This window comes from Capsicum annuum, chromosome 7 (assembly GCF_002878395.1).
Source record: "Capsicum annuum cultivar UCD-10X-F1 chromosome 7, UCD10Xv1.1, whole genome shotgun sequence".
In the NCBI taxonomy this organism is placed as follows: Eukaryota; Viridiplantae; Streptophyta; class Magnoliopsida; order Solanales; family Solanaceae; genus Capsicum; species Capsicum annuum.
This window is the reverse complement of record NC_061117.1, coordinates 19,746,680-19,757,387: the sequence shown is the minus strand read 5'-3', so window position 1 is coordinate 19,757,387 and position 10,708 is coordinate 19,746,680. Positions and strand designations below refer to the sequence as shown.

Below are 10,708 nucleotides of genomic sequence, written 5' to 3'. Positions count from 1 at the left end.
ACTAGGCAAAGATTAGGAATTAAATGTACATCCTCTTCACAAAAAAGGTAATGTCATTATATGGAAGAAATGAACCATAAAGTAGAGATCATTCTTCCATTTTATACTGTTTAGCCTTCATATTCATATTAATTGCTTGAATTTATATGTATGGTTTCTAAAATTAAGAATTGTGTTACCATGGTAGAACTGTTCCATCCTTAATCAGAGGTTTTGAGTTCGAGTTTTGACTATGAAAAAATTTCTATTTGGAGTGTCACCCCTAGAATGACCCTTCAATGGGCGATGCAGATTAGTCGGAGCTCCAAATAGTACTGCAATAGGCGATCCAAATTAGTCGAAGCTCCTATAAGGATATTAAATGTGGGTGGAAAATAAAAAAAAACTATCCGTAACTAAATTTATAGTTTCAAAGCATTAATAAAGTTAATTTAATAAATAAACTATTAATTAATTTTTTCTTAACAAAAGTACGAGATCAACCTAATGAAATAGGGGGTGTAGAAAATATACACCAACTTGACTTTAGATTGAATGACTGAAATCTTTGAGATTTTAAGTTTGAATCCTAAAATCTTTTTATTAATAACAAAATCTGAATATAATCATACTTCGATACAAATATTTGTACTGCGTAATTTTCTTAGAAAAATAACATAAACATACACATTAACTTACCATATTTATACAAATTCTCGTCCTTACAAAGTAATTATCAAAATTTCAACTATTATGTATCTTCGTTGGATGTTTAGGAGCTAATTATGTATTTCGACAGACCCAAAATCGAAAAAATGTGTCAGAAGCTAATCATGTATCTTCACAAAAGAAAAATGTATCTTTATTGAATGTTTGGAAAAAAATGTATCTTCGTTAGATTTATCGGGAACTAATTATGTATCTTGATAGACCCAAAAATAAATTTTTTAATAATTATGCAAAATATTAAAATTTTCTGTAATTATGCTCTAAACCATCGAGATTTGTACTGTTTGCACATTTTTTTATTAATAACCACATCAAAATATAATCGAATTTTGATACAAATATCCATATCGCGTGATAAAAAAGGATAGAAAATATACATGCACACAAAGCAACATGTACAATGATGAGTATACTGTATACAGTAACATACAGTATAAATACCCAAAAGAAAAAAAAAAGTGTATAGATATGGATTACACAAAATTTTATACTTCCTAAAATGCAAAATTTGATGAAATGCAATAAAACAATTAAATGGTGAATGACACCGACCGCCAACCAAAACAAATTCGCTGTTGTAGACTTTTCTTCTCTGCAGGCCACCAAAAAGGAACGTAATCCCCACCCCCCTACTCCAACTCCCCTTTCACCCCACCAGTCAATACACCACACCCCTTTTAAGGACTCTTTCCTTTGTCCTCAAATTTCTCTCTAATAATTCTTCAGTTTCACTCCAGTTTCAAGACTCAAAAACCTGATTTCTTGATTCTTTTTTGGTCATAAGAAGATACCCTTTTGGCCTTTCTTGATTCTTGGATTGTTGTTTGAGCTGAACATTTGAGGTATTAATTTTTGAGTTTCTTGGATCTTTGATTATTAATTTGTTGTGTTTCAGACCTGGTTTCTTGATTTTGTTTGTTCATAGGAAGAGACCCTTTTGGTCTTTTTGTTTGTGAATTATTGGTTGAGCTGAAAATTTTGAGGTGTGTGAGTAAAGGTTGAATTTTGAGTGTGTTGGATGAGTTTCAGACCTGCTTTCTTGATTCTTTTTTGTTAATTAGAAGAGACCCTTTTGACTTTCTTGGTTGTGGGATTACTGTTTGAGCTGAACATTTGAGGTATTAATGTGTAAAGATTGAAATTTTAGTGTGATGGATCTTTAATTATGAATTTGTTGTGTTTCAGACCTGGTTTCTTGATTTTATTTGTTCATAGTAAGAGACCCTTTTGGCTTTTCTTGGTTGTGGAATTGTTGGTTGAGCTGAATATTTGAGGTATGACTTGAATTTTGGGTTTGTTGGATCTTTGATTGTAAATTTGTGTTTAAAAAACGTTTCCTTTTTGACTAGTTGTTCATAGGAAGGGACTCTTTTGGCTTTTCTTGATTGTGAGATTATTGGTTGAGCTGAAGTTTTTTGAGGTATAAGTGAGTAAAGATTGAATTTTGAGTTGGTTGGATCTTTGATTATGAGTTGTGCTTCAGACTTGTTTTTTGATTTTTATTTGTTTGTAAGAACAGACCCTTTTGGCTTTCTTGGTTGTGACATTATTGGTTAAGCTGAATCTTTGAGGTGTGACTCTGTAAAGATTGAGTTTTGGGTTTTTTGGATCTTTGATTGTTAAGTTGCGTTTTAGACTTGCCTTTTGGTTTTTATTTGTTTGTAAGAAGATACCCTTTTGGGTTTTCTTGATTATGAGATTATTGGTTGAGCTGTTCTTTTTGAGGTGTAAATGAGTAAAGATTGAATTTTTAGAGGTATTAATGTGTAAATATTGAAGTTTTAGTGTGTTGGGTTTTTGATTCTGAAATTGACTTTCAGACCTGGTTCTTGATTTTTATTTGCTTTATGAGAAGATACCCTTTTGGCTTTTCTTGATCGTGAGATTATTGGTTGAGCTGAATTTTTTGAGGTATAAACGAGTAAAGATTAAGTTTTGGTGTGTTGGATCTTTGATTATGAAGTTGAGTTTCTGACCTGTTTTTTGATTGTATTTTTTTCATAGGAAGAGACCCTTTTGGCTTTCTTAGTTGTGAGATTATTCGTTGAGCTGAACATTTGAGGTATGAACGTGTAAAGATTGAGTTTTGGGTTTATTGGATCTTTGGTTTTGAAGTTGAGTTTTAGACCTGATTTTTGATTTTGTTTGTTCATAAGAAGAGACCCTTTGTTTTTCATGTTTTGGCTGGATTTTTGTGGTATAAATGAGTAAATGTTGAATTTTGAGAAAAATAAAACAAAATTTTGAGTTTGTTGGATCTTTAATTATGAAGTTGTGTTTCAGACTTGTCTTTTGATTTTTATATGTTTATAAGAAGATACCGTTTTGGCATTTCTTGATTGTGAGATTATTGGTTGAGCTGAACTTTTGAGGTACTAATGTGTAAAGGTTGAATTTTTAATGTGTTGGATCTTTGATTATGAAGTTGAGTTCGGACCTGGTTTTTTTTTATGTTTGTTCATAGGAAGAGTCCCTTTTTGGCTTTCTTGGTTGTGAGCTTATTGGTTGAGAAGAATTTTTGACGTATAAATGAGTAAATGAAGATTTTGAGTTTGTTGGATCTTTGATTATGAAGTTGAGTTTCAGACTTGTCTTTTGATTTTTATTTGTAAGAAGCTATACGTTTGGCCTTTTTGGTTGTGGGATTATTGATTGAGCTGAAATTTTGAGGTATGAATGAGTAAATATTGAATTTGTTGGATCTTTGACCGTGAAGTTGAGTTTTGGACTTGCTTTTTGATTTTTATTTGTTCATAAAGAAGATACTCTTTTGGCCTTTTTTGGTTTGTGGGATTATTGGTTGAGCTCAAATTTTGAGGTGTGAATATGTAAAGATTGAATTTTGAGTTTGTAGGATCTTTGATTATGAAGTGTTTTGAGTCAATGTGCATCATGATTCTTTGTGGGGATCTTGGAATAAATCTTATGTTGGGTTTAAATTTTGACGGTGCTGTCTAAAATGTTTTTTTTGTTTCTGATGTTCTGTTCTGTTCTTCTGTTCTTCGTTGAGCTTATCAGGTGATTCCTAAGTGCACAACTTTGCCTTTGTTTCTTGGGATGTAGAATTTCACCTACGAAGAGTGTCGTCACTTCACTAGCTCTTATGTTTCAGATATGATGAGCAAAATTTTCTTTCAATTCTTGGTTTTTTTAACTCAGATTCACCAAAATTAGACTGACTTGGATATAGGGTGTTTGGATCTTCTGGTGAAGTGAATACCATATCGAAGACTTGACTTGGATATAGGGTGTCTCAAAGTGGTTCTTATCTGATACTTTAGAGGATATCGTAGTGTCACTTCTTGTGGAATTATAGTATAGATGATTAGTGAAATGTTTCATTATGGTACATTGAGTTCATTTAACGTTGGCTTATTGTTATAGCCACTGCCTGCTGGAAGCCGTGAAGAGAGAAATGTCGGGAGGAGGTACACAGAACAGCTTAAGAAAAACCCTTGGATCTCTCAAGGATACAACCAGTGTCAGTTTAGCTAAAATTAATAGTGGCTATAAGGTGATGATATGCATTTTGCTCCCTTTTCTCATTCTACGTGTATTTTGGGTGCTCTCCTCATATCTGTTTTCTTAATGTTCTTGTATTTTGGGTGCTCTCCTCATATCTGTTTTCTTAATGTTCTTCAGGAATTGGACATTGCTATAGTTAAGGCAACAAATCATGTTGAACATCCAGCAAAGGAGAAGTACATAAGAGGTAAGCATCAGATCGTCATGTTATGAAGATGTAACTTGCCGAATTATAGCAATAAACTGCATTCAGTATGGGGACTTGATAGGACTTTTTGATTCTCATTTTCAGCCATTTTTTCTGCCGTCTCGGCGACCAGACCTCGAGCTGATGTTGCATACTGCATTCATGCTCTTGCGAGAAGATTGTCCAAGACACATAATTGGGCGGTATGAACAATAAATCCAATTCAATTTTCAAAAAAAAAAAATAAAAAATAAATCCAATCTGTACATCTTTCTCATGAATGATAAATTCAAGAGAAGCATTTTGTTTGCCAATCAATCGTAGTAGTTCTCGAAATGCTGATTTGGAAAAGTCCTTTTAGTTTTATTATTGTTTCTTATTTACAACTGCAGAAGTTATCATAAAGATTCTAAAGGTAGACGTAAGAAACAAGCGGTTGATATTCAAAGAATGTGACATCGACGGACATAAGGTAGCGACAAAGAATAGGTGAATAGCGATGATACCCTTTTTGAACTCGGGAGTAACCAAGGAAGACACATTTGAGAGCATGAGGGGCATGAGGGGCTAATTTATCTTTTCCTGGGGCTAAATTATGAACAAGACATGTGCTCCCAAAGACTCGAGGGGGGATAGAGTAGAGATATGACTGGGGAAACAATATGGAACGGAGACCTGATGAAGATCTGTGGATTGTCTCTCTCTTGTTCATGTTGAGATCCAATATATTTAAGAACCTTAGATTGAGCATATTATGAGACAAAAAGACACCAGTTTTTGTGCTGTGTACTTAGTTATTTTGGTCTACTGGTCCATGATAGCCACTGGCCTTAGTTTCATTAGTGAAAACAGATCAGTTTATAAGCCCATTCTTTTCTGCAATTTAGCTTCAGTTGTGAAGACGAAATATCGTCTTGCTTTTGTGAACGTCTGAACTCCTGGAGCTGAGGAATAATGTTGATAATCAAGTGTTGGTTCGAACGTTTTAAGACTCATTTTACTTTGTTTTCATAATCTTGGTTTCACATCAATATGTCAAGCTTAGAAACTGATTGTGCTAATTAACCTTGATTTCCTGATAATCATCACTTATATCCTCTCCACAGGTGACACATCAAGCACCTTTTCTGATTCATTTTTCACTGTCGGTGGTTCACAGGTTGCTCTAAAAACATTGATCGTCATTCACCGTGCTTTAAGAGAGGTGGACCCCACATTCCATGAGGAACTTATCAACTATGGCCGTAGCAGAAACCGCATGCTTAACATGGCGCATTTTAAAGATGACTCTAGTCCAAATGGTATGCTTATTATCATACTTTTTTTCTTTTTTAACAGGAAGTTGACCTTAGTGATCTCCTTCTATATTGATAATTGTTCCGCTAACTCTTCAGCATGGGACTACTCTGCTTGGGTACGTGCTTATGCCTTGTTCTTGGAGGAGAGGCTGGAATGCTTTCGAGTTCTGAAATATGATGTGGAGACTGATCGGCCGGTGAGAGAAACACCCTTTCTTATCTCTGCCATTAGTTAGTTTAAAGGATTCTGTTGCATATATGTGTGTGTATTATATCGGTTGTTGGGGCCAACTTATGCGCATCTCTACCGATCGACCGGATACCCTTGTCTATCCAACAAGTCGGGTTGCTAAGGTAGTTCTGCCTTCCCAGGTTGGAGCACCCGCGCCAAGTGTTTCAGTAGGGATTCGAACTTGGGATCTCTGGTTTGTCACTTCCATACTACGCCATCCTCTTTGTGATGCCTATGTTTGTGGATATTATTTTGTTTTTGTGCAACAATTGTCATTCTATATTGCGAGGATCCAATTGTTTTCCATATCAATCTTCTTTAGGTGAAACATTAAATGTAGGGACTTTCTTATGTTTTTCTTATTCATTTAATGCAGAGAACTAAAGATTTGGACACGCCGGAGTTGCTTGAACAGTTACCAGCTTTACAGCAACTTCTGTATCGTATTGTTGGCTGTCAGGTTCGTTATTCTTCGTAATCAGTTTGATATACTTTCTACATTGACAATATGTCCTTTATTCAGATGGCATATACTGTTGTATTCAAATTTATGATCATGAAACTTTCATGCAGCCACAAGGGGCATCTGTTCACAACTTTGTGATTCAGTTGGCACTTTCAATGGTAAGTAATCTGTTCTTCATAGATTTATCTGAAACAATTCGTGTATTTATTTTCTCATCGTCTGATTGCTTATCATTTTTTGATAGGTTGCTTCAGAAAGCATTAAAATCTACAATGCTATCAGTGATGGTACAGTTAATTTAGTTGACAAGGTTCGGCTTTTCTCTTGGCTATGTTAAGAGATAGTCTTATTCTCTTTAGTAATAACTAATAAAGGTTAACCAAGTTATTTTTTCGACAGTTCTTTGAGATGCAACGGAATGATGCTCTGAGGTCTCTGGATATATACCGCAGGGCTGGTCAGCAGGTACCATCCCTAGAGATTATTTGCAGAGCCAGCTAATACATCAAAGCAGTTTGAGAGTGTTACTTTAGGAATTTAGACACCTTCCCTGATACATCTCCATTTATTTTTAGGCAGAAGCGCTTTCAGAGTTTTATGAAATATGTAAAAGTATTGACGTGGGTGGACGTGGCGAGAAATTTATTAAAATTGAGCAGGTACAAGAAAACATTTCTGGGAAATATATGCAATTTTTTTCTAAATGCCACTATAGATGTCTCTCTAATACTTTTTGCATGTTATTTATAATCAAGCCCCCTGCATCATTTTTACAAGCTATGGAAGAGTATGTGAGAGAAGCGCCACGAGCTTCTGCTGTGCGGAAAGATTCGGTAAGAAATCTCCTCAAACCTTGATAAATGTCCATTATCTCTGGGTGGAGCTAGTAAACATAGACGACATACTTCTATCTTTAATTATGTTTAACAAGCCCCTTTACATGAGAAGCACCAAGCATGCAAAAATACTCTATTGATAATGGTAGCGGTTGGACTTGAATTTGATATTTACAAGTTTGTTTCAGTCCAATGAGATCTGAAATTTTAATGCAATTTGCTTCGACTTTCAGGAACCAAAAGTTATTTTAGCTATTGAGTACAAAAAAGATCCAGAGGTCAAAGATGCTGGCTCGCGTTCTCCCCCACCGCCTGAACCTGAAAAGGAACCTGAACCAAAGCCAGAACCTGTTAAAACGGAAGCTCCTCCACCAGAACCTGCTGATCTATTGGTAATAGTTTCAAGACATTTCATCTGTAACCGTATTGTCTTAAACTCTATGACTGGATATTTGAAGCCGCCTTATACTTCTTGTTGGTAGTCTTTGGACGATCCTTCTCCAGCGGTTGCAGAACTAGATGAGAAAAATTCTTTGGCTTTAGCTATCGTACCAGTTGGTAAGTGTTTCAACCTGAATTGCACCAGATACCTAGAAATGTTCGGAATTCACCCCCCAAGATGGAAATTCTGACTCGTGGTGCTGTCACAGGCTCTACCAATCCACCGACTTCAACTGCTTCAAATCTTGCCAACGGAGCTACAGGCTGGGAACTGGCTCTTGTGGAAGCTCCCAGCTCAAACGAGAGTGCCGCTACTGCTAGTAAACTGGTACAATTACACATCTTTCTCATTTTGCTTCTTTTAATCAGTGCCCATTGGTTAGAAAATTGAATGAATCGAGTTGTAAGAGACGAGATTATAGTACCGTCTCTAATATGGGGGTTAGCATAATGCATGCTAATAGAGGTGGATCCAAACCTTCGTACAGTCGGTTCAACTGAATCCAGTATTTTCGGCAGGAAATATACTTGAAATGAAAAGAATGAAGAAACATTAATGCTTCCGTAGAGGAAAGACGCTACTTCAGTCGTATGCTTAACACATGCAAGTTGATCAGTTCGCCCTTTAGAAATAGGCTAAGAAAGTCATCGGTTTGAATCCGAGGAAGGGCTTTTTTTGGCATCATCTGGAGTTACACAACTCCAGTTAGAAAGTTTTCCAACTTTCTTACTAGGATATTCCGAGCACGTAGTCATATATTCTGTCTTGGTTATTCAAGGGATGTCGAATAGAGCATTAATAAACGTTGCACAGCCACAGCGCCACAAACCTGCAAATTCCAGATATACATGTGAAAATTTTGATAAATATTAATTCTAAATGCATAATTTCAAAAGTACAATGCTAAGAATTTGAGGGTTGAACCTATCAAGTTCAAATCTTGGATCTACATGATGAAGATTTAGATGCACATTTTTATTCACATGCATAAAGAGCCATAGTTATACTGGCGCAGGGGCGGAGCCATTGTACCATATGCGGGTTCATCTAACAATTACACATTATACTTATAAGGTCAAATATTATATATATATATATGTATATATATAAATAGACGTTGAATTTCCTTGGTTTCTTCGTGTGTTACCTCTTAAGATTTTGAACCTCTTAGTAAAAGTTTTGGCTCCGGTGACACATCTTTCATTAAAACTAGGCTGGAGGACTTGACAAACTTACGCTGGATAGTTTGTATGATGATGCAATGCGACAAACCAACCAAAACGTGAGCTATAATCCATGGGAGCCTGCACCAGCAGCGGCGGCTCCCATGATGCAGAATGTAGGATACGACCCGTTCTATGTCTCCAACATGGTAGCTGCCCCGACAAATGTGCAGATGGCAACCATGGCCAACCAGCAACAGGCTTTCATGTTACAACAGCAACAACACCAACACCAACAACAGATGATGATGATGACTCCCCAACCACAACAGACAACGAATCCTTTCGCCAACCCTTTTGGAGCTACTGCCAATCCATACGGCCCCGGTATGCCTGTACAAACCGCGTATAATCCTTATACTGGCCTCATTTGAACAAAAATTCCAGAAAGTACATGTTGCTGTATTCAGCTTTTGATTTTGATACTCAGAAGATATTGAAGAATAGATGTGTATCTATTCAAGGGATAGGGAAAAATTATTTGTTAAATATCTAGGTAGCTTTTCTTGTTTCATTCATTATTTTGCAAAACATCGTGGGCGCGTTCAATAATTCCCGACTCGTAATTTTTATCATTTTTTTTTTTTTTGGTAAGATTTTGGATTGTTGAACACCTGATGTATTGTGATACAAATTTGTTTAAGTGATTTGTACATCGCTTGGATATGAAATCTGGTCTTTTTGTATTCTCAATTTTTCTCAGGATTTTCGTACCATCTTCTTTGTATGTATTGATTTATCAATGGAAATTAATCTTCCTTTTGTTATTATGCATTTTGCAAGGCAATATTATTTACACCATTTACACTTGACCAATGTTAGAATGTGAAGCATTTGGGGATTAAAAGGCAGTTCGGTGTTATTAAGCTCCCACTTATGTGCAAGATTTGGAGAAGCCTTTGAAATAGCTACGGAATCTCCATGAATAGCATCTATATTTCATTAGTTTGCATGAGGTTCTCTTAACGGTGAAGTTGCGTACAATAGACTCTCGTGGTTTGACCTTTTTCAAGATCGTATGCATAGCGAGAGTTTTGGTGCATTGGGTTGGCCTTTTCTTCTTTATGGAAATCCCCGAGAAAACTTTTCTCACCCCATCTCCTTGGTTTCCTGGTTATAAGTCATATCATACCTTAATGTTTTCATCAGTGAATTTTACTTTATTTCCTTTAACATTTAAGGGTTTTTCATGTTTTCATGAGTGAATTTTGCTTTATTTCCTTTAACATTTAAGGGTTGAAAAACGATACCTTCATGATAAAATTTAGAGTGAATTTACTTTGTCCTTTACTCCCTCCGTTTTATAATAAGTGAATTATTGGAGTAATTTTAGTGTTTCAAAATTAGTGAATGGTTCACAATTCAAGATAAATGTTGGAATTTTTTTTCAAATTTACCCTCCATTAAATGTGTGTTGGGAGTGATGTATCATGTGTCTTTACTTTTTGAAGAGGATAAAAATAGAAAAACATAATAAATTTATGTCTTTGCTTTTTTTTTTTCTTAACATGTGAGCTAAAATCCAACAATTAACTTATTGTGAAACGGAGGGAGTAACATTTAGGGGGCAAAAATTGATGCCATTTACTTTTAAGGGATAATTACATAATTTAGTCAAAATTGACTTTTAATTACCTTTTTAGTCTAGTTTCAATTAATTACTATTTATAGCCTTTTTTTGCCAATTAATTTTTCATAATTACAATTCGTAGCCTCTTTCATGTATTTTTTTCTCTATTTTCAATTACTTTCCTTTTTTTTTCCCTTTTAGTTTTTTCCTTCATTTTTTTT

At 35.2% G+C, this 10,708-nt stretch overlaps 1 protein-coding gene across 5 annotated transcripts; it reads left to right on the top strand.

Annotated features, from left to right (window-relative positions):
- Window positions 1-1,244: 1,244 nt before the first annotated feature.
- LOC107877737 (putative clathrin assembly protein At5g35200) lies at window positions 1,245-9,610 on the top strand. Of its 5 annotated transcripts, XM_047393442.1 has the most exons (18): window positions 1,267-1,550; window positions 1,894-1,982; window positions 2,713-2,770; window positions 4,093-4,222; window positions 4,351-4,420; window positions 4,526-4,623; window positions 5,580-5,721; window positions 5,815-5,915; window positions 6,327-6,410; window positions 6,524-6,574; window positions 6,661-6,726; window positions 6,816-6,881; window positions 6,992-7,075; window positions 7,172-7,249; window positions 7,486-7,644; window positions 7,735-7,810; window positions 7,903-8,021; window positions 8,908-9,610. In XM_047393442.1, exons 4-18 carry the CDS (start codon window positions 4,124-4,126, stop codon window positions 9,289-9,291), a joined length of 1,677 nt encoding a protein of 558 aa, XP_047249398.1. In that variant the 5' UTR covers window positions 1,267-1,550; window positions 1,894-1,982; window positions 2,713-2,770; window positions 4,093-4,123; the 3' UTR covers window positions 9,292-9,610. The 5 variants fall into 5 exon arrangements, with proteins under 5 accessions (XP_016579930.1, XP_016579929.1, XP_047249398.1 ...); XM_016724444.2 differs by lacking the exon at window positions 1,894-1,982 and having other exon boundaries at window positions 1,245-1,550; XM_047393443.1 differs by lacking the exon at window positions 2,713-2,770.
- Window positions 9,611-10,708: the final 1,098 nt, after the last annotated feature.